At 47.0% G+C, this 24,598-nt stretch overlaps 1 protein-coding gene and 1 pseudogene across 1 annotated transcript in view; both read left to right on the top strand.

The window, feature by feature from the left end:
- Positions 1 to 24,598, top strand: part of LOC144116004 (solute carrier family 53 member 1) — a 130,728-nt gene that overhangs the window by 66,593 nt on the left and 39,537 nt on the right. Inside the window, exons 7-8 of the mRNA XM_077650660.1 lie at positions 88 to 166; positions 6,310 to 6,497. Of these exons, the coding sequence (XP_077506786.1) occupies positions 88 to 166; positions 6,310 to 6,497 (267 nt within the window). The remainder of the gene's footprint in view (positions 1 to 87; positions 167 to 6,309; positions 6,498 to 24,598) is intronic.
- Positions 17,624 to 18,658, top strand: LOC144116005 (uncharacterized; annotated as a pseudogene).

Here is a 24,598-nt window from a genome sequence, read left to right as displayed (position 1 = left end):
TGTTAGATGGTGAATTAGGCCTTGCAGGCTGTCTTAGCCTCGTGTGCCACTGTGCAAGGGTGACTGTGGGCTCTTTGGTGGATGCAGCAATCACCCTGGGTGACCTTCAAGGTGGGACTCTTTTCCGGTGCCTACATCGTGCTTGTCATTGCAGTGGTCCTCTCAGGTGAGCCCGTACCCTTCCTTCGCTGCTGGAGTCCTTTTCCAAGTGCTACTAGCCAGTTGTGTAGCATGCACAGCAGTGGTGTGCAAATTTCTGTTCTTGGGAAATGGCAATGAGCAGACCTACTATGAAGAGAAATCTCCTGAACATAGCTCATGGGTTTTGGCAGCTGTACGAGAGAGCTTCTCTGGGACTTGTATTCAACCCCTTGCATTCGACTGGTGGCCTAAGGGAGTGTTGTTTTGAGCCACGAGTAACATCTTTGGGGGGGGGAGCTACTAATGCTACCACCATCACTTCTTTACCTGGCGAAATAAGCTGTAGGGTCTGAGTGTGTTGTTTTTTTCCGCTTGTTTTGTGCTGTCTTCAGTGTCATGTGGTGTAAGGATGCTGTTCAGTAAGCTGACATTCTGCTTTAACTTTACATTCATGTGTAGATGAATGCTACTTAACTCTTTCCTTACCGTTCCTATTGACCATGGACCATGGGTGGCCCATAGATATTGTGTGCTATTTCAGTGCTACCAGTGAATTTTCTGACTTGTTACGCTTTCACTTGTGTTGTCCAAAAAGTCAGCTTTCAATTTCAAAGTAATTTGCAACTCTGCCTTGAAGCAGTGAATTTTGGTGCAGGACTGAAGAGAACGGTGTTCAGCTTTTCTTAATGAGCATGGAAAACTTCCCGATATCCAGACTGTCTTGCAAACCACCTCAGTTTTGTTGTTTTTTTGGCTGTTGGGATACTATACTTTTTTTTTTAATGCTAGTTAGCAGTGAGCCTCAGGATGATGTCAGATAGTCTGCTTTTAGTTTTTTACGATGAATACCTGAAGACACCAGCACAAAACATAAATGCTTCCCAATGGGTGTCAGTTGTTTTCTGCCTGTTGCTGCAGTACTAATTTTTTATGCTACCCAAGGTGTAATAGGGATGTTCACAGTACTAGGGCTGCTATTTGCTGTCTGTTTACATTATGTGGCCAAGATTTGGTACCGCCGTCTCATCAGATACAGCCATTCTGCCAAAAAAAGAAGCTGCCCACCACATGGTGCTCTGTAGTGAAGCCAATGGCACCCGTGTGGCAATGCAGACAGGCGACCAGATGTAGCGATGTTAATTGGCTCTTTTTTTTCTACAGCGGAAATAAGATCCTGGGCCATATGAATAAGTATGTCTAGGTGCTAATCCTGAACTAACAACCTTGAGCTAAATACAGTGCCCATAAAAAATGTCTCAAGTGCAGAGGCGTGGCGTGGCATCCAATGTCTTGTTCATTTCCAAAAATGTCGCCGAGCTCCTATGAGTGCATCGACACTGGAGTAGCACCAGCTTGTTTTTTGGTCTTTTTCTTCCTTGATTAACCCTTTGACACGCTATGTACACAATTGTGTGCAAACACAATTTGCAGGTTTTTTTGGCAGTGTGCTGCACCTAGAATTGATGGTCTTGTTTCATGTGAATTGTGTCTCTTTCATGTCTAAAATAAGGTGGTTTATTGTGCGAAAAAGAGAATGGAGTTAATAACATTTCGAACAACAGTGAGAGGGGTAGCACATCGCCCGCCATTTTTATGCAGACACATTTTGCCCTGAGTAAAAGAATCTGTTTTTGTAGCACATTTTCAAAAGTAATGTGCATTTCTGAAATAGAAATTGATTTCACGCTGCTTTGGGTGTTTTCCAGCTAGGTCATGAAATTTGGATGTCAAGATTTCGGTTAATTATGACACTTCCCACAAAATATTGCACGTCCCTATAAAAAATTAACTGCTGGTATTTGGCACTGCAAAACCAACCAGTTGTCTTTCTTACGACCTGTAAATGCTTTTGATATGGAAAAATATTTGTTTTCGATGGAAACAGAACGGCGTGTGAAAGGGTTAATGTCCACAAGGCATTTTACTGCTTTTCTGTGCTTGTTGGATGTTCATATGCATCCTTCAACATAGAAAAACTGTTTTGCTCAGTGACTTGCAAGCCTTGGTTAGTGAAGGCTTTCTTTTGTAGCTGTAGACATTATTGGCCTGCAACTCTGTTCATTTACCTTTACAGTAAAAGCTCGTTAATTCGAATTCCACGGGGCCGCCAGGCCAGTTTGAATTAACCAAAATTCGAACTAATGAAAGTGAGCAAAAATGGACGCGTTTGATGCCCGGAGGGCACGAAAAACATTTATTTAGCAAAACAATCTGTTATCATCTTCTGCTTCTTCTCTCTGAGGGCTACCGTAGTCACTCAGTCTTCTAGCGCGCGAATGCGACGCAGGGAGTCTTCTTCCCCCTCTTCAAAGCTGAAGAAAAGGCGCGCGACATTCAGAACTCCCATAACTTCTGCCGCGGACGGACGCACGGGCTCTTGCTCCTCGTCGTCGTCCTCGTCTTCTGCCTCTTCTGGGACAGATTGCTCCCCAACATTTTCAGCGACAATGTCCTCATCACTTCGGGCACCGCACACTGCTGCATCGCTGTCTACTTCAACGTAATCATCAAAACTAACGTCCTGCAGCACAGCACGCACAGCCGCAGGCAGAGGCTCTGGACTCCCATCGTCGCCACTTTCTTCCATACTTCCGGCAGCAAAGCCACAGTGGTGGAAGCAGTTTGCAATTGTGGACGGCGTGACCTGCTCCCATGCACGCACCAACATGTGCATTGCTGTGAGCAATGTGATGGTGCTGGTCTTCTGGTTTCTAGTGCACAAAATCTTGCGCTCGATCATGTGGCGCCTATAGAAACATTTAATGTTTCTGATCACCCCCTGATCCATTGGCTGCAAGGCCGCAGTCGTGTTGTCTGTCTCGAAAGCGGTGAAACCATCCTTCGGAGGCGACAAAATCTTCCACATTCATGCGCAGGGCGAAATCGGCCGCCTTCGCCATGATAATTGGGCCCCTCAGTGGAATGTCTGCGCTTCTCATTTCCTTCACCCACGTGATCACAGCGGTCTCAATTTTCGGATACTTGGCTAATCGGAGCCTTTTTCTGTTGCTGGCGAAATCTTCGGCTTCGTAGGCATCCTCGATGGCCTTCCTATTTCGGACGTAGGTCGACAACGTGCTTGGTGGAATCCCGTACTTCTTCGCGATTTCCACTTTGCTGGCCTTCCGTTCGTCCACCTCGCGTAAAATCGCCACTTTCTCCTTCACCGTCTTGGCGCAGTATTTCCCACGCAAACACATCTCGCGGACACAAGCTCACAGCAAGCGGCGTGCAAAACGAGGGCTAAAACACTAAAACGTCGTTCCTCGAAGCAGTCGCGGCAGGAAAGACTGGTTAGTACTTGTTCCAGCACCCTAGCGGCGCCCCGATGGTTGTGCCATCTATCGTTCTGCCGTGAAAGCTTCCAACGATGGTTTTCAACAGCGGCGCTTGGCGGCGCGCAGTTCGAATTATGGGTGGCGGCGCCAATTTTTGAGTGAATTAACGAGCTGTTACGCGCATAGACTTCTATGCACTGCGGACCGGACCACGATGACTATTTCGAATTATCCAAAATTTCGAATTAACGAGCTTTCACTGTAGTGGCTTTAATTTGAAACATTTTTATGCTCGAGTTACATGTTAGCCAATTTTTTCTTTCATGATCTTTGCATTTCTTGCGAAGTTTTACTGTCATCTTCACTAGTTCACCCCCGCAAGACAGCTTCTCCACACTGTTGCATCAAGTAGCGCGAAAATAGTTTGTGGTGATGAACTTTCTTGCGTGGAAGCATTTTATTATTTTTCCTTTCCTAGACAGTGCTGTACAGATATTTGGCAGTATTGTGCGGAATTGAGCCTAGCTACAATTATGGTGGATTCTAACGTTTCTGGACGTTGCTTTATGGCATTTCTAGTTATTCCCAATCTTTGTTATTTTCTTGAAACTCACTTATTTTCCATTCATTCTTATGCAGGCTATCCTAACTTTATTCCTGTACAAGATCTCTTATTTATTTATTAAACATCTAGCTATGGAATGAACCGCATGTAAAAGTCATCGAGTGAGGTCCAGCCAGCCTGAAACCACTCGTTGAGTTGACTCACAAGCACCACTACCATGGACATGCCCTTTAAACAGTGCCAGGTTCAATGGATTTCATCCCTCCTAGGCATCCTCCATGTGCCCTCTGCACATGGCTCTTCGTCGCCAAGCTTCCCATTTTATGATCTGGGATGCTCTCCTGTGCTGCCACAACTATCATCCGGACGGCCGGAAGTGGCTCTTGTTGATTCCTTGACATCTCTGATCTGAGATTCGTACACATCACCATACTGACCCTGAGAACACTCATGCTGGTTTTCTGAAAACATACAAGCAACTCCGCCAGTGGTGCAATCGGTGCAGCATGTACAACTTCGTTCGTTGCTATGTTCGCTCCTCTACTGCCCGTCAGCAGCGGAAGTCTACTCCTCGCCCCTCGACTGGCCCGTTACAGCCATAAACGTGCTTAGCTCGCCCTTTCAATCACGTGGGCATCTATTCACAGCTGCCGGGAATCAATAGGCCGAGACCTTCCTGCGGCTACTGCTCGTGACATCCCATTCTTCATTCTTCATCACTTCGTCCTGCATCACTGCACTCCTCGGGAACTTCTCAGTGATCGTGGACATGCTTTCTTATGTGAAGTTGTTCACGAGCGCCTGGATGCGTACCACACAGTTCACCACATCACTACTGCTTGCCACCCTCAAACCAATGGCCTCACCGAACAATTCAACCGGACTCTTGGGGGCATGCTTGCCACGTACATTCACTCCAACAGCTCTAATTGGGATCAGGTCCTTCCGTTCATCACTTATGCATATAACACTGCATTTCAAGCAACGACCGGTTTTTCCTTGTTCTTTCTTTTATTCGGGCGGGGCCTTTTCTGTCTCCTGGACACCATCCTCCCCTACAACCCTGACAGCTCAGAATACACCTCCCTTTTTTAAGTTGCCGGTCATGCCGAGCAGTGCCGCCAGCTGGCTTGCTCCTTCACTCTGAACATCAGGACTTCTGCAAACATGAGTCCGATCAAGCCATGCCCGCTGTTCACTTCGCCGCTGGCTCATTGTTCTGGCTGCGTCCCAATTTTCGGCCAAGCACCGCAGCCCTTACCGTATCTTGGAGCGCAAATCACCTGTCAGCTACATCATCGAACCAGCGACACCTTCTTCGGACCATCAACGTCGTGGCCGCGACATCAATCACTTCAGCCGCCTGGAACAATATTACAACCCCCTCGTCGTCTCCTCGCCTTGAGTAGCCAGGACGGCCCCCTCCTTTCGTCGGGGCAGTTGGAATGAAGAAGATGGTCACGCGCTAACGCCAATGACGACGAAGCTCTTGAGGTGGCTGGCTAACACTCGTGCTGGAGAACTGTTGCTTGTGACCCAGCCTCTTGCCCCACTGCTTCATTGATTGCTTGTCCAAGAGTCTTCGGCGCTGGCACTGCCCACGTCCCAATAAAACACCCTTCACTTCATTCGCAGCTCTTAGTTTGCACTTCATGGAAACAGAAGTCGTCCTCATATCTGTTTAAATTATTTTCAGTTGACGGTAACATTGTTGATGAAAGTCGTAGTCTGCTTCTGTCACTGTAGTGTTTCTTGAAGTGCCACTGTGGTAGCTCAGTGGTTGTGGTGCTCAGCTGCTGATCTGAAAGACATCTGGTCAAACCCTGCCACTGCAGTCGCACTTCATGAAGGTGAAGTGTTAGAGGTCCGTGTACTGTACGAATATCAGTGAATGTTAAATAACCGCCAGGTGGCCTAAATTGTCCAGAACCCTTCACTACAGCGTCCCTCATAGCCTAGTCGCTTTGGGACATAAAACCTCGTAAGCCAAAACCAAACTGGTTCTTGATCCTGTCTGTTGCATGCCAGCTCTCCATGGTCTGCACCTTACTGGTGCAGCTCATGTCTTAGATGAGTACAAAGTGGCCCCACATGAGTGTGCACTTGTTGCATGGTGGCTTGTATTGGCTAGTACAACTCTGTGAGTCCAAGCAGCCAAGTTTCACTCAGGCTACTGTGCTGTTCTCCTATTTTCACTGGCATATGCAGGAGGCAAAAATCAGCTGGTCTTTGTGCTTGAACACTGGACGCACAAGGTGGCCATTTTGCCGACCCAAGTGCAGCGTGCGAGTTTCCCCCATTCTTTCCTGTATTTTTGGTGCGCAGGTGTGTTCAGCCAGACGCGGGACGACTGGCGCATTGTGTTTCGCCTCTACAGGGGTACGCTCCTCGTTATACTGTTCATGTTCCTCATCGGTGTCAATGTGTACGGCTGGCGGACATCGGGTGTCAACCATGTGCTCATCTTTGAGCTTGACCCCAGGAACCACCTCTCTGAGCAGCATCTCATGGAGGTGGGTGTATGCAGCCTGCAGTAGGGGTTGTAGCTTGCCAGGGGGGCACTCTGAGTGCATGCTGCTCTTGAGTGATTATTCTCCAAGTAGTTAAGTATAGTGCTTTTTTTTTGCCTCTCAGTCTAAAGTTCTGGAAGCAGAGGAAGTGGTGTGATGTGGACAGGCACACATGAAATGACTTTACAGGGACTGCTTTGTCATTTGCTGATCTCCTTCATGTACTGTGTTTTGCACAGTATAAGTCACTGTTTTAAAGCAACGGCTGTAAAGGCCAATTTTTTTGGTTTCACGTCGTCAGCGTAGTAGTAGTAGTAGTAGCAGCAGCAGCAGCAGCAGCAGCAGCAGCAGGTGGCGTAATTGGGAGGTGGTTGCCACGAGGAAGGAGGAGGAGGAGGGTAACCGTAGATTGAAGAGGGTACAGCGAGAGCAGGTGAATATGAGGTAACACGGACAATTGAGCTAGTTGGTACATCATTTTAAAACGTTCGTGCTTTCGAAAGTTTTAAAAGAGGTGAATATGCAACCGATGGATGGTTGTCTCGGGGACCACCTAAGGGGTGGTTAACCCAGGAAGGAGGAGGGTGCAGCGACAGCGGAGGAACGTGCAACTAGAGAGTGATTGCGCAGGAAAGAACCTGGAGGGTGGTTACCGTGGAAGAAGAGGGAGAGTATGGCCAGAGCGGAGGAATGTCGCATACTCCGTAAATGGCAACTGCTGCTAAGCGCGCCGCCAGAGGTGAGGCTCAGTGGCAGTGGCCCCGCACGCCTTGAGAGGTTAAGTGGAGCGGAGTGCTTGTTGAAGAAAGAGGATGATTGGAAAGGTAAGGTAAAAAAAGCACTCTATAGCTATATGTATATGTGCATGTCACTCTCAAATTCTTCTCAGTATATCATGAAATGGAGATACCTCAACATCTGTTGCTGCATCTCATGTTAAAGGGTTGTAACCATGCTGAGATTTTTTTTTTTAATTTTTCGTAGGTGCATCTCGTTGAACAGTATGACTTGTGTACATGGCAAAAAATCATGCACCACTATGCACCATCTTTTGCTGGGCCTGGTAACTATGTTTGAAAATAAAATCAATGCTCAAAAAAATAAAAAATCGAGTTATTTGAAAAATGTTATCTTATGAGTAGAGTCACATAATGACATCACAGCTGGACTGCATCCTGTCTAGTCTAGCTGGTCCAGCCATATTCTAGAAAGTTTCAATTTCAGTGTCACGTCCGTGTGGCTCTGCGCTTGTCATGCATTGTTCTTGCTCAACATGATGCGTCCTATGAGGTGAAGGAACAACGATGCAAAAATTTGAGTTATATGCCGTTGAATATGCACGGGAAAGTGGGAACCAGGCAGCTGGGATACAGTTCGACAGCTGCAAAAAAGTTATTCTGGTCTGGCGCCTAGCTGCAAGGGCACTCCGATTGGATGGGATGATGCCAACATCTGCGCACAGCAGCTGCCGCAAGCGTGTATTTTCGTCACACTCTGAGGAAGGGATCCTCAACAGGTTTATGTAGCTCTTGCCAAATGACCAGGTGCTTCTTACTCACCAGTGCGACTTATGTGTAAATTTTTCTTTTTTTAAGTGCCATTTGCAGGGGGTATGGCCTACAAACAGGTGCAACTAGAAGACAAGAAACTACAGTATAATGCAAATGAGCATATACTAAAGAACCCCGCTATAGTAAAAACTCAGATATAGTGAAGTGAAACTGCGGTCTTATTCCGCCTTCCATGTGCATATTTTTTTGTTTACAGTAAAGATCTTTTTTTTAGAAAACGGCTGTAGTAAAGAGCATCTGGCCATGGCGACGTGCTTTCCGCATAATGATGAGATCGCGGCACACGCGAAGTCAGGTCGCAAGGCCAACGTTCAGAGGCAAATGGATACCAAAGAGGATAAAATGGCGCTTTTTGAGATGGCTTCCGCACCAAGCTCAGCAGTGCGAGGAGAACCCAACTTTTTAATGGTCTTGGAGCTGTGAGGCAAAGCACGCGGCTTGCATGGAAAATTAAAGCTGGCTATGAACATAGAACAAAGGGGGTGCAGTTCACTGAGATAGGAAAGCTAGTAAAAGTGCAGTTATGACTAGATAAGAGAAGAAAGGGGCGGACGTTCATAGCACGGCAGCGGCAAGACTAGTTGGGCTGTTTTGCCGCTTTTGATTGTGTCACATGCGTTTCTTGAATATTGCCTCTTGAATGACTCTGAGGCTGCGGAAGATAACGCCGTGCTTAAGCAAAGCTTTGGTTTTTACATGGATTCAAACTGGCGTTATGCTCATAGCCGCGTTGTGTTCTTGAAAATGCAGTACTTCCACAAGATAAACGAAATTGAAAACGTGATAACATAAAATGTGGTAACTGAAAATAATTATCACATAAAGGGTTAACAAGAGCAGGATAGAAGGTATTTCTGAGTGTTTCTTTTACAAGCCAACACTTCGTATTTATTAAGTAGCCAGAGAGCATCCTCAGAGCCATGCCACCACCAATGACTTATGTAATAAAGACCCTGATATAGTAAAGACTTTAGCTTATCCGAGTGGCTTTACTATAAAGGGGTTCTACTGTAGCGTATTTACTCCCATAACGAATGCACTTTTTTTTTTTTTTCAAAAAATTCTGAAAATTTGGGGGATGCATTCATCACGTGGGGCAAAATGTTGAGGAAATATTTGACGCAGTAAAAATCAGACAAAAAGTAGGCTAGCGGACTAAATAGTCAGTCCAGTACGACTTGCGCTCTAAGTAAAACAAAACATACTCATTAGCATGGTTTTGTGCTCAAAAGCTTAGTCAGCTTTTAATTTAAACTCAAACATATAACCTGCTTAGCAGCTTGTAATAGTATCCAAAAAGATAAAAACTAGATTTCGCTTTAGCATAACTCATAGCATTTGGTGCTAAGCCCAACCATAACAAGTTGCTACAATCCTTAGTATGCGAGATCGAACAAAGAAACCGTTTTTGACCAGGTGGGATTTCTGTTTGTTCTTGGTTTCCTCATAGAACATTCTTATTGGCTATTTACCCCATAGGGTGATTTGATATATAGTAGTCTTGATATTTGACTGATGATGATTTATAGAATTGCATGGTTGTTTCAGCATTAAAAAAAACTCTCACTGTGTAATCGCTGTGTAAAAGCAAGATTCAGCAGCAGCTGTCGGGGCATGATTTTGCGATATATTGAGCTATAGAATTTGAAAGCGATATGTATATGTGTACAGTTGTAAGAGCACATTTTTTTTTGGTTTTCCACCTGCACCCTTTCTTCAGTTAGCACTTCTCTCCAGACCACTGCTGCTGGCACCTTGTGCCACATTCCTCCGCTTTCACATTCCCTCCCTCCTCTTTCCACAATAACTACCCTTCGGCTTCTTCTCATGGCAATCGCTCTCCGTTTGCGCATTCCTCCACTCTTTGCCATACCCTCATCCTCCTACGATAACTACCTTCAGGTTATGCACTCTGCTTTCGCCATTTTCTGCTTCAGTGGTAACCCTCTTCTTCCTCCTCCCATGGTACCCCCCCCCCCCCCCCCTTCCTCTGGGTGGTTCACCTGGCAACCACCCTCCGGTAAAATTTTCTCCGCTGTTGCCATACCTTTCTCCTTCTGCAGCAACCCTCCTTTACATCCTTGCACAGTACTCAACCTCTGGGTGGTTCCGACAAAAGCCAACCTCCGGTTGCACATTCCTCCACTGCCCCCATACTCCTTCCATGGTAACCCCTCTCTGGTTACACATTCCTACGCTTTTGCCATACCCTCCTCCTTTCACTGTTGCTACCTGGAGGGTGGTCCTTGGGGCAGCCACCCTCTGCTTGTGCACCCTCCTCACACTTGCCATACCTTCCTGTTCCTCCTCCCACGGTAACCGCTCCCCAGTTGCACATTCTTACTCTCTTGCTATAAACTCCTCCATCCACAGTAACCATCCTCAGCTAAAGCATTCCCGCTCTCATCTTACCTTTCTCCTTCCACGTTAGCCACTGTCCTAGTTGCTACTTTCTGGTCATGCGGATTACTACTACTACTACTACTACTTCTACTACTACTACTACTGCGAAACCCAGGGAACTTAATTGTAACAGCTGGAAAAAGGGTGCCTGCTAGCATTAATTATCATCATCAGCAGACTGTGTGCCAAAAGAAAGGGGTGTATTTCTATATGAGGGGAAATAAATTGCACTTTTTGCGGCCAGAGTAGGGGGCACAATCATTATGCGAGTGCGTTCATTATGTGACTAAATATGGTAGTACCGTATTCACACAATATTAAGTCTACCCACCAAATCACATTTTCGAAAAATAAAAGAACTTTCGTGGTTGTTTAAGCTTGGCCTTGAATAGTTAAATGCGATAGCATTATCCAGTGGCCACCGTTTATCGCCAGCCGCTATCCGCTTCCGCGCGTGGGCGTGCCCGTGGGCACATTCCAAAATGAAAACGTATTAGTCACCGGACTACTCGTCCACACTTGCGCCATCGTCCTCACTAGCGCTGCCGTTGTGATCACTGCTGCAGTCCCACAGCACATCGTTCTAACGTCGTCGTCCAGCGAAATCCATCACAAGCAAGCACACCATGCCACAGCGTGGAACAGCCGAAAATTTTTCTCACTGCAGCTGCCACACCTGTATCACCCATTGCGAACGTCGAACTTGCAGCCCGGTGTGCGGCTGTTCATTTCTTTGGCGTAAAAAATGGCAACCATCTTGAATGTAGCCGTGAATGAGCGCCGATCGCTTGCCGGACCTGGAGCACAAATGATGACTGACAAAGCACTACATTAAAGACTTGTGAAATGCGGCCGGCAGCAGTCAAATGCATCAGAGCCAAAGAGAAACTACACTGGGATGGCGTCGGCTCTTCCGTTGGCTAACGACAGTCCCCGGCACCACTGCCATTCCGAGTGGGGGTGCCGCCTTGATTGGAACAGCGGCTCTTCCATCAACTATCAACGCTACCTTGAGCTCCGAGCGCGCATTTGAAAGTAAAAAGAAAACTTGTTGGACGCTTGAGCTTCCCGTAGAACACGATTGTGTTACTGGGCTGCCGCCGCTTGTCAGCAACTGCAGTCAGCAGCCACGTGTGGGGCAGCCAGTTTGCTGCTTATCGGTAGCCGCCATCGGCCGCCGCCCGCACACGCTGGGGAGGGGTATGCCAGTTCTGCGCGTTGACAAAGCAGCTGCTCAAGGCCAGCACCAAGAACGATGCGATGGAGCCACGCAGCAAAAATGCAACCACGCTATAGCATGCCCAATATCTTGTTTGTCTCGCCTTTACTTATAGTGCGGAACAGCGGCCCATCCATCAACTATCAACGTTCCCTTGAGCGCCGAGCCCGGATTTGAAAGTAAAAAGAAAACTTGTTGGACGCTTGAGCCTCCCTTAGAACACGATTGCGTTATCGGGCCGCCACCGCTTATCAGTAACCACAGTCAGCAGCCACATGTGGGGTGCCAGTTTGCTGCTTATCAATAGCCGCCATCGGCCGCCACCCGCGCGCGCGGGGAGGGGATGACAGTTTTGTGCGTTGACATAGCAGCTGCTCAAGGCCATCACCAAGAGTGATGCGATGCAGCCACGCAGCAAAAATGCAACCACGCTGTAGCATCGCTGGTATCTCGTTTGTCTCGCCTTTACTTATAATGTGATGTTTTCGTTTCGATTGTAAGTCGACCCCCCCACTTCGGATTTTCAAATTTAAAAAAATAGGTCGACTTACAATCGTGTAAATACGGTATATTCGCGTTGCTACCATTGAGAGGCTCTGTCGAGCGCTGCTGTGGATTTTGCATGAGCAAGGTCAATCCTGGATGGCTTATTTCTGGCCAAAAAAATAAGTCGCATATTTTTGGGGGTATCGTTGATGCTGGTAAAACAGCTTAGTTGTCTGATTAATGAAAAACAGAAAACTCCGGTTTGTAAAGAGAAGTGTATTTATTTTCCATGGCTGGTAGTCGCACAGGCACCCAACCCTTCAACCAACCACAAGCACATCAGAGGTCAAGCTCACCATGGCAAGCTTAGGAACATGACACATAATGGCACAAATAGCATTTATTGCTGCTAAAAGCAGCGCTAGCTAGCACTGGTAAGGAGGAGTTCCTCAGTAGGACTGCCCTAGGTAATCTCACCCACAGGGAGCTGAGTGAGCAATCTCAACAAGGAAGGTCTGTGGCCAGATGAGTGTCTCTTGCAAGGCTGCATCCCAATGGCAAAGAGAAAATCCACACTGCGCATCCACACACACTGAGCTGACAAGCCGAGGAGCAGAAACTATTTTTTGTGTGCTAACAGGGGATACCGGCGTCATTTATGCCACTGGTCCTGCGGTGGCACAGACACCCTCGTTTTATATAGTTATCTATACATGAAGTATGATGCGCCATTGTGCTAGGCTGATGCGGGGATGGCAATCTTGGAGGGGTGTGGCAGTGGTGGGTCATAACATTCCCCCTTTCTTGAAGAGATACTAAAGGGGAATACAGCAGAAAACCACTGTTATGTTCCCGGGTGCTGCGTTTTCGTGGCTGCTGTTTGTGCAAGCCAGTGCTGCTCTAGCTCCCGCAGAAACCCATGTAACACAAACTCATCTCCTGTATTGCAATAGTGGTCAGCCCTATGCTAGCATTTGGACTGCCTGCGTTGTGGGGACTTGCTCTGCTCTCTCCCCTTGGACTTGTTTCCCCGCGATGCATCCTCACTAGTTACCTTAACTAACAAGGGAGAGCACCTGGGTTGCAGTGACATTAGCGCCAACAGACGGCGTGACTGTTGTGGGTGCAGGAGGGACAGCTCTCTCTCTCTCTTTTGCCTCAGGAACTTGTTGCATGCGAATGTTTTGGCACGGCACTCTCCCCCGTCGGGGCAAGGCCAAATTTTTTTACATGCTAGTAGTTCAGACTGCTAGCAACTGTGGCACACCCAGAGGGGCGCTGGGTAGGCTGGTTCAACTCGGAGACACCGTGATGTCACACCTAGCAACATGGGGGCTAGTGCGAACGTGCACATGGCCAGAGCTGTCAGCACAGAGCTAAGAGGGACGATGCATGCCCTTCTTTTTTAGAGCGCAGCTCTTAGGTGCCTGTTCCTGGATTCCGCGTCGTAGTCGTTGGCATCAGCATTATCGCCATAGTCGACGTAACACGCTGCCTGACAGTAGTGGCAGGTAGTGGTAGGCCAGGGTCATGTTACCACCAGCTGGCCGGCCTTTCCTCTTATTAAAATATCCTTCTCTCTCTCACCACCTGCCATGGTGAGAGCAGCAGAGGAATGGACAGCCAGGAGGTTGGCCATTCCAGAACTAAAATACATGAAGAGCTGTGCTCAAATTTCACATTTGTTTTGTAGGAGTGAGGAAGACACGCGGGGTGGGAGGGAGGAGGCTCTTCCCTTCTATTTTTTTATTACTTCATTCCTTTTTGTTAGCTGTGCCGCTGCTGCCACTTTGGGCATTTGAAAGAGGCAGGGGCGGTACGTCTGTCTTCGCGCTCCTCACTCTGGAGAATAAAGCGCGCTCCAAAGTTATCAAACACAGCGCCAAAGGAGAACGGGGTCGCGCGCGTCCCATGCGTCACTAATATCTTGGTCTTTATGTTGAGAAACGAAAGAAAGCAAAGTTACAGTATGTTCAATAACATTAGGGGTTATGTGCACTGTTTTTTATGACACATAAGCAGCTAAAGCTGTCATGCACCAAACACGAGATAAATCCAAAGAATGTTCAATCCTAATAGCTGCATACAGGTCAGGCTTTGCATGTTTCAACAAGATCACTGGATGAATTGTGTAGTGTCTTATAGTATTCGTGTTCTGCACTGTAGTGCAGAACACGAAATATTATTAACAAGCTGTAACATGAGTTTCAGTGTATTACATTTTAAATATTTCCTTGATATAAATAGTTCTTTTGATCTAAATTAAAATATGAGAGGTAAGTAAGACACATTTAGGGAAGAAAGTGTAAGCTGTTGTGCATCTACTGCAGTTTTCTTTCAGGACATAACATATGGAGTCATGATTACTTGACAAAAATACTGTTGCAGAATGCAGATGACAGCCTCAGTGCCCTGTTCGCAGAACTTTAGTGTGTCCACGAAGAGCAGTGCAACAGTGAAGCTTACAAGAGACACCTCCTTAGTTCCACCATGCGCCTAAGGAAGCTTCGATAGCAGAAGCGGGGTGTGGGCACCATGATAGTAGTAGATACCGCTTTAGGTCTACAGCTTCACCGTGGACATTACATTAAAGTGCCGCCTGCAATTCTTTCAAGGCGACGCTCTGGACTAAGAATGCGTTATAAGATGGTGTCGCCAAGCTATCCAACAGCTAAGCGGGCCAGGAAACGGCCACGCCAGCTAAAGCAGATCGTGGACTCAAATGTTCCATACACATTCACATGCATGGCTGAGGGCACTGATTAAGTGAAAAGCTGCACCAGCTTAGTGTGAATTCATTGCCTTTTAAATAACGTGGTGCAGTATGGAGCACCCATAGTGGTCAGTGAGACACGCGATGCCGGCTCATGGTGGGATGGTGGATCTCTTTTTCTGTGCCCCATGCACCACTAGTACATATCTGTACTCAATCGGCCCTCACCATAGTAGAAGCTGCAGAGAGCGTAGTCTTTACGACCATTTATGCAATAGAACAAATTGTAACGTGCGTCGAACGACCACGATGGCTGTGTAAAGCCTTCAACCACGGAGAAAAAAATAGCCTATTACTCAGAGATTTGCACTTTCATTCGTGACCTGCACTCAAAATACGGGAAACGAAATATCTGTTTGTGGCAGTCGAGGTTTGTTCTGACAGCCGTCCATATTGACGCGACACAAACACACAGGCCTAAAGTATCATTTATCCATTTGTTTTTCATTTTCAAAGAGCCAGTTTTAGAATATTAGCCTTCCTTTATTAAGTTTGGCTGTGTTTTGCTGTTGTTGCTTATTGTCTTCTAGTGGGCACCTCTTTATCTTTGCCCCTCTGTGTTATGCAACATTTAAATCCACATCAATGGACGTTAGTGCTGATAACGCTGCAGGGCCCGCTGATTAAGTGAGAATATATCAAACATCAGGGTTTTATTCAAAAGTTTCACATCTGTATTTACCGTGTGCTGGCCCCACACCAGCGCAGCAACTGAAGCTTAACAGGATATGGTCAGCAAATACTGCTACACAAGGAAGTAAATGTGTGCCAAGAAACAGACATTCATAAATAAATCATCCCATAGCTGTGCAGCTGTATGAATAGTGAGGAAGGTGATGCCTCCAGCCCCTATTTTACTTCTTTCTCATTTAAAGTTGAGATTTTCACTTTGCACCACGCTGTGCTAACAGACTTAATGCGCTTTACTTTTGCGTGCATGTACATAATGCACCAAAATCACCGGGATGCAAATCTACAGGGTGATTTTTTTACAGATTTTAATTTTAAACACTGTACGCGATACGTCGGTGCGGTCTGTTGAGCTGGATTGTACAACCAGGTAGATAATATGTACTTCGTATGTATCAGTAATTAGATGACTAATTAACCTAAATTAACTGAAAACTGCTATATTTTTTTTATTTTAGGGGCCAAATTGTGGCAAATTGATGGAAATGTAGTTCGAAATACCAAACGTTAAATATGTGCATTTGAAAGCTTGTAGAATTGGCTTTTCCGCATCACCAAATTATAAAATGGCGTTGCTGTACGTGGCATCTTCAACGAAGTTGATTTAACTTCTTCTACATCATCAAATGCACCAACTGTGCCCGTATTTGATGCATAAGAAGTGCAAGAGATGCCATTTTACAATTATTCAATGCTGGAAAGCCAACATTTTACGAGGTTTCAAATGTGTATTTTTGATGTTCGATATTTTGAACCCTAATGCTGGTTAAGAAACTTGAAAAACAGGGCTCACCTTTGGTGTTGACAGCCATCAAGTTCGCAATATAACCTTGCCTCCTAAAATCAAAAATTTTTAAAAAAGTTTATTGGTATTTTTAAGTTAATTAGTCATCTAGTTATTGATTCATATGAGGCACATAATGTCTGCCTGGCTGTACAGTCCAGCTCAACAGATTGCACTTTCGTATCCCTCACAGTCTTGAAATAAAAAATCTGCAAAGGTTAAAAGAAATCGCCCTGTATATGAACAACAGCCAGTTGTCCTTGTGTGGACACGAGTTCCTCGCTACCCCTTCTCTTGAGCATTGCAGGTCCTGTTAAGTAGAAGCAGGCGGTGAGTAATATGCAGTGCAGCGATGCTACAAAAGCATGCGATGAAATGGGAGCGGGGTGGGTGCGCGGTACAGACAAACAAAAGAGCACACATGGTACTGCGTTTTGTAGCTTTCAACCCCACTTTGAACTTCCAGAGGGGCACAGCTTGAAGTTGAGCCCCGTCTAACCCTCTAAATGTGCCACTGTTTAGGCCCCATAGACCTGCGCAATTTTTTCTCTTTAGTTACGCTTTTTCTCTTCCACGCACACGAGGCGCACACGGCAAAAACAAAACACAAACAAAAAGTGCAACTGCACAGAGAATTTACGCTGAGAGGGCCATATGCGACGTCGAAACAGCCTACCTGCGCCTTGCTGGGAGGAGCTCTCTAGTTGCTAAGGGACTGAACTTCTAGGATCTTAAAAGGCGTGGCGAGGCCTCGTGGGAACATATCCCGCGAGCTCGTCCCATCAAGCCTCGGAGCTTCTTCCCTGCACTAGCATGGGCGAACATTCGCTCGTAAACTTGCTGGTGAGTCTGACGACCTCGATTCCATAACGTATTCTGTTGCTAGCCAGTGTCACTGTTGTTGCAGCGCTAAATACCTTGTTGTGTCAGATGGTTCCTTTGTTTCATGTGATCGATCACGGGGTGGGGTTGGTGGTTTATCGGTGTGCCATGGTTAAGTGGAAAAGACATACTATTTCTCTAATTTAAACCCCACAACGTTTGGTTCACGCGAAACAGCAACATCACACCACAGCCAAAGCGAGACTCTACACTCCAGTGGCACTTCACCACCACCACCTTGTTTGGCGGCTTCCAGTTCACTGTGTGACGTCAGCCTGCAGATAAAACACGAGCACACTTCTTTGGCTGTCATCCCGCACTTATCACAAAAGTCATGTGACTAGCGCTTCTGTATATATTGCACTTCATCGGAATAAACGGGAGTTCCCTTTATCACCGCCCTACGACGCGTGTCTGACATGGTGTCAGAAGTGGGATGGCCGCTCCCGGAATAGACCGTCAGGGGCGTATGCAGTCCGACAGAGCGGACTTGCAAGTGGTGCAAGTCTTCACGGAAGGCACGGCAGCAACGAGCGTCCAGCAACGAGCAACAATGGCTGGGATAAAGCCTCCGCAGCCATTTGATTTCCACAACGCAGCAGACTGGCCCTCTTGGATTGAGGAATTCGAAGACTACATACAGCTTCGCATCCGGTCTCAGCGAGAAAACGGAAGAAATTCAAGTAAGAACCCTTCTTTACACAATGGGCCGGAAGACAAGAGAGATTCTTCGCTCGTTAGCGGTAAAAGACGGAGACCTGAAGACTTTCAAGGTCGTAAAGGCAAAGTTTGAAGCCTATTTTGTTCACACGAAGAACACAGTGTATGAGAGCGCCCGTTTTAACAGACGTCGTCAACAGCCAGGGGAAACTGTAGACGAATTTGCAACCGACCTCCACAAGTTAGCAGAGCGATGCGACTTCGATAACATGAAGGACCGTTTAATAAGGGATCGCTTTGTAGTTGGCCTTCTAGACGAAGCGCTGTCGGAAGAGCTTCAAATGGACCCTAAGCTAACATTGGCCACCGCACTAGCAAGGGCCCGAACAAGCGAAACGATAAAGCAGCAGCAAGCAGACTTGAAACAGCGGGAAGGTACGAGCGCCGAAACATATGTTGCAGTGGTAAAGAACAAGAAAACAGAACAGAAGAGAGAATGGAATGCTACACTTGCGCGTCGCAAGAAGACCGCTTCTGAAAAAAAACTGCACTTATTGCGCAGGTTCGATGCACCCGCGAACTAGTTGCCCAGCGAAGCAGCAAAAATGCTTTTACTGCCAGAAGCTAGGGCATTTCGAAAAGGCTTGTCGAATTAAAAACAGAGAAAGAAAACTTGACGGGGTAACGGCACCTGGCTGCCCAGATAACGACTGCCCAGATAACGAGCACCAATTCCTCGGCACAGTTACACCGCGACAAAGCAAGTTGTCTGCGCACTTCGTGACGGTACAGATAAACGGCCATGAAGTAAAAATGAAAGTCGATACTGGAGCAGAAGTCACGGTCGTGGGGGAAAATTTCCCAGGAATGCCAAGCTATCTTGAGAAAGCAGCAAATCTAAGGGGACCAAGTGACGCAGGCATTGACACGTGCAGAAAGTTTCAAGCCGAAATCGCATGGAAGGACAATCGCTGCGAGCAGACAGTGTATGTCGTAAAAAACTTGCACATGCCTTTACTAGGGCTACCTGCAATAAATGCCCTTGGGGTAGTTCGATTTTTAGACGAACTAGAAACGTCCGACGAGGTCGCGAAACAGTACCCAGGGCTATTTCAAGGAATCGGATCTATAGCAGGAGAGCACACGATACGGTTGGCAGAAAATGCAATCCCCTACGCAGTGTCAACCCCGCGCAGGATTCCTATCCCGATGAAGCAAGCGGTTAAGGAGGAACTTGACAGGCTTGAGCGGGAAGGCCTGATTAGGAAGGTCGAGGATCCGACGGAATGGTGTGCGCCAATTGTGCCGGTGTTGAAGCCATCCGGCTCAGTCAAGATTTGCGTCGACCTCACTCAACTAAATAACTTCGTAAGAAGAGAGCGCCTCCAATTGCCAACCGTAGAGCAGATCATGGGAAGCTTTCGGGAAGCCTCTGTGTTCTCGAAACTAGACGCAAGCTCAGGATTTTACCAAATCCAACTTGCGGAGTCGTGCCAAACACTCACCACTTTCATAACACCATACGGCAGGTACTGCTATCGCAGACTACCGTTTGGTATAACCTCGGCACCAGAAGTTTTTCAGAGGAAGTTCACGCAAGTCTTGGAAGGATTAGAAGGTGTTTTGAACTACATGGACGATATTCTTGTGTTCGGCGCAAATAAGTCAGAGCACGACTCTCGCTTACACAAGGTGCTCGGAAGACTACAGCGGGAAGGAGTGACGCTGAACAAAGAAAAATGCTGTTTTTCAGTGCAAGAAGTATCCTTCCTTGGCATGATTTTTGGCGCTGGTGGCGTGCGGCCGCATCCTGAAAAAGTGCGGGCCATCACAGAATTTCCGAGGCCGCAGAACGTAACGGAAGTTCGCTCTCTTCTGGGAATGATGAACCATCTTGCTAGGTTTCTTCCAGATGCAGCGTCTATGAGCGCGCCTCTACGCAGCCTTCTGTGCAAGGACAATGAGTGGTCGTGGGGACCGCTACAGGAACAAGCGTTTTGCAAAATCAAGGAAACCATCAGCTCGGACAGGTGCCTCGCCATGTACCACCCTCTCTACGAGACAATAGTCTCGGCTGATGCTTCATCATATGGTCTTGGTGCTGTATTATTTCAGATCCAACCATCCGGGGAACGACGACCGGTTGCTTATGCCTCGAGATCGCTGACAAAGACGGAACAAAAATAATCTCAAATAGAGAAGGAGGCGTTAGCTCTGACATGGGCAGCTGAACGATTCGACGAATTTTTAAGAGGTATGAAATTTTTGTTCGAAACAGATCACAAGCCTCTACTTCCGTTGCTCGGTCGTGATCCTCTGGACGCTATGCCGCCTCGCATCCAAAGATTCAGAATGCGCTTGATGAGGTACTGCTTCACACTAACGCACGTTCCCGGCAAAAGCATTGCGACAGCCGACACCTTATCAAGAGTACGAGCGAACGCTGCTAACCATACTCTAGGCGCCTTGACAGTCTCAGACGTATCTGCTTTCGTCGATGGAATCGTTCAGGGCCTACCGGCTACAGAAAGCATGCTGAATCTCATACGAGCTGAGCAACAAAAAGACCAGGAATGCTTGTCATTGCTGAAAGCCTGCCACCACGGGTGGCCAAGAAAAGAAAGGCTCCCAGACGTTTTGAGGCAATTTTGGCCCGTCCGTGCTAACATTTCAGTTTGCAAGAACCTGTTGCTGAAAGATGCTCGCATTATTGTTCCGCGAAGTCTGCGGAAGGAAATGATCGAACGAATACATGAAGGGGACCAAGGTATCGTTCGCTGCAGAGCAGAAGCAAAGGAATCTGTTTGGTGGCCGGGGCTCAGCAAAGAGATAGCAAAAGCTGTAGCTGATTGCCATGTGTGTGCAAGTGAACGTGTTCAGTTCGCGGAACCAATGATTCCCTCGGAAACGACAGAGCTACCATGGCAAAAAGTCGGCGTGGACTTATTTGAAATAAAACGCGCCGTGTATCTTGTTGTTGGGGATTATCATTCCAGATATCCAGAGCTGGCCTTGCTGAAAGGCGATACGTCATCAGAAGCGGTTATCAACCATCTGAAGAGTATCTTCGCCAGGCACGGCATCCCAAACACCGTGGTATCCGATAATGGACCACAATTTGTCTCGTTTGCTTTCAAGCATTTTTCAAGCGTGTACGGGTTCAAGCACGTCACAACTAGCCTGCTCTTCCCACAAGCCAACGGCGAAGCTGAGCGCATGGTAAGAACGATAAAGCTACTTTTGAAGAAAGCAGAGGACCCCTACATTTCTTTGCTGAACTACCGGAACTCGCCGGGTCCCACAGGTTACAGTCCAACACAACTTTTGATGAGCCGTCGATTGCGCTCAAGAATACCTTGCGTCCAATCTCTGCTAAAACCCTGTGTTGTTAGCTCTTCTTGGCAGAAAATGGATGAGGAATACAGAAACAGGCAGAAAAGATACTTTGACAAGCGTCATGCTGCCAGGCCTTTGCCCAGACTTTCTGCAGGAAATCAAGTGTGGCTGAAAGACAAGGGTGCTCCCGGAACTATCCTGCGGCCGTCCCAAACGCCACGGTCCTACTGGGTGGGGACCGACAAAGGCGCCGTTCGCCGGAACAGACGCCATCTCCTCCTACTGCCAGAGACGGGAGACGATGACAGTGTTCCATCGGCGGTTCAACGGGATCACCATCAAGAAGAGATCGACGTAACACCGAAGCCACAAGTTCCCGAACTGCCCGCCAAATTACCGGCTACAACGCCAGTGAAGTATGCCGGTCACGCCAGCGAAACCATTGGACATCGGAGAACCACCCGCTGCGGTTGCATAATCAAGACGCCGAAACGACTTGGAGTTAATGATTAACTATGAGCTGTGTTGTTGAGTTATTGTGAATGTACTTAGCTTGCAAAAAGGGAAAGATGTGACGTCAGCCTGCAGATAAAACACGAGCACACTTCTTTGGCTGTCATCCCGCACTTATCACAAAAGTCATGTGACTAGCGCTTCTGTATATATTGCACTTCATCGGAATAAACGAGAGTTCCCTTTATCACCGCCCTACGACACGTGTCTGACATGGTGTCAGAAGTGGGATGGCTGCTCCCGGAATAGACCGTCAGGGGCGTATGCAGTCCGACAGAGCGGACTTGCAAGTGGTGCAAGTCTTCACGGAAGGCACGGCAGCAACGAGCGTCCAGCAACGAGCAACAATGGCTGGGATAAAGCCTCCGCAGCCATTTGATTTCCACAACGCAGCAGACTGGCCCTCTTGGATTGAGGAATTCGAAGACTACAGCTTCGCATCCGGTCTCAGCGAGAAAACGGAAGAAATTCAAGTAAGAACCCTTCTTTACACAATGGGCCGGAAGGCAAGAGAGATTCTTCACTCGTTAGCGGTGTCAACACCGATGCCCCGCACATTTGTGGGTGGTGTAAATTTTGTTGTGGTTGTTGGTACAGCCCATTGCTGCTGCGATGCTAGCATGAACAACTGATGGCACAAAAACGAAACTATGCCATGGCAGACCAATGCCTCCTAGCCTTGGAGGCGCAGCACAGGAAGGTGCAGTTGTGCAGGTTGGCTCCAAGGCTTTTGCTCTTGTGCCATGCATTTTTTTTTTCTCTCGTTTCCAGCAGCCTAAATGATGCAGTTTGCAAACTCCAATAGGCAAGGACTGTATGGTATTAAAGCAGCCGCTGCAAAAACAGCACAGCAACACACATGTGCCACAACCTTGCCCACTTCACTCATGCTCCCTCCTCACTGCTACAGCGGCTGAGGCAGACAAAGAGCCATCATAGGGCATTTTGGACGTTCTGAGCATGCAAAACTACCATGAGAGTCACAAAGCCGTGAAAATTGCAAATAGCCATTGTAAAAATAATTATTAAAAAAGCGGCAGACAAAGAAGCACTTTTTTTTTCACTCTGTGCTCGACTGCTGCATTTTTCAGCTGGTATATTTGGGTTTTTGTTTGTTTGTTTGTTTGTTTTTTTTTTTTTTTTTTTTTGCTGCAGTTTCATGAGAAACAAAACTGCAGTGTTCTACTGTAACTGTACCCAGCTATGTTAAGATGGAGAGAGACTTTAGAAGGAGTGATAACAAAATATTTTGTGGCAAGCTACGTTAATGGAGCTTAGCACAAATAACGTCCAGATGTTGTAGTGAAATATAATTTTTTTTTTTTCAAATGTGCACTTTTTTTCTCAGAAATGCCTCATAACACAGCGCTGAAATTAGTTGTGCAGAAGGCAGCATTTATGTTACACAAGTAAAGCTAGAATTTCTTGAGGCCTATAATTCTGGTTCCACTTATGTAACGTAAATGTTCCTTTCCACACTGCAAATTTCAGTGCTGTGTTAAGAGTCAATTGTGCAAAAAATTGGGGCAAATGTGTGAAAAAATTTTTAAAAATTGTGAAGCTTTTTTCACAATTCTAGACTTCTACTTCTGTGCATCATTTGTTCTAAGTTTCATTAATGTAGCATTGATTATATCATTGCAGCAGAATATTTTATTATTACTCCTAAAGTCTCTCTCTCCCCACCTTAATAGTGTCTCATGATTGCACATAAGTTAAAGGGATGGAGACACCAAATTTTTGGTTGGCATTCTCTTTGTTGCAGACGTTGAGTATTGCACCAGGATGCATGATCCATGCTCCGCGATTCATATATGGACGGTTAATAATTTATTGCTGCATTATTTATACTGAGCGGTTTTGGTTTCTGAGCACCGGGGTGTGCTATGATGTCACAACCAGACAAGAGCAGCAACCCTGTGCTCACAAGGGCCCTACAAGATGTGACACACGGACTGCTGCGTCGTCTGCTATAGTGCACTTGCTATGCATAGCGGCGCTTTCGAAATGCCAGCAAACTTGGTCGGTTTGGCAATAAGCTGAGGAAAGCCAAGTGAGTGAGGGACGACACAGAGTTGTGAAACCAAGCAGCTCACTTGGACCAATCTCATTCAGCATACCGCGAATGTCAACGCGGTTTCTGCTTTGTATTTGGCTTTGCTCCACTTCGCCGACACTGATGCTCGGCAGATGTCTGTGTCGATGGCCTGTAGCTGACAGCACGTCAGTCAGCCAATTGCCAGGTCACATTACAATGACACGATATGCCTCACTGTTCATACCAACCACTACCCGTTGGTGTCTTCAATTCACTCCTCCTGCGCAGCCACGCTGCCAGACTACTCGGGATCCGTGGCTGCTGATTATAGTATCTGCTGCTCGCTTTTTTTCTGCTACTTGTTTAGCAAACGGTCTTTGTATTCGCTAAATGGATGCTTCAAGATAATCTACAGGATTCAGCATTTACTGCACGAGTACGCAATTTCCCCATGAATACGCCCATGACCATGACTGCACCTCAGCGCTACTTTCATTTACATAGCTGCATAGCTGCGTTTACAGGCAGCAACTGCACGTTCGTTTGGCATGAAATGTAAGCTACATTCTACTTAAGGTGAAGAGCCTCTTCTCTTGCGCCGGTTGTATGTTTACGGAGAACTCTGCAAGGATTGCCACTGAATGCGAGCGCCAGCCTGTGGAATGCTTCATAACCAGATTGTCAACACTGTGTAGGACCAGTGTTCCCCACTCGTAACTGCTTTTTCCGATGTGTCCAGTACTTCTTTC

Source organism: Amblyomma americanum, chromosome 1 (assembly GCF_052857255.1).
Source record: "Amblyomma americanum isolate KBUSLIRL-KWMA chromosome 1, ASM5285725v1, whole genome shotgun sequence".
Classification (NCBI taxonomy): domain Eukaryota; kingdom Metazoa; phylum Arthropoda; class Arachnida; order Ixodida; family Ixodidae; genus Amblyomma; species Amblyomma americanum.
This window is presented reverse-complemented; position numbering and strand designations above follow the sequence as displayed.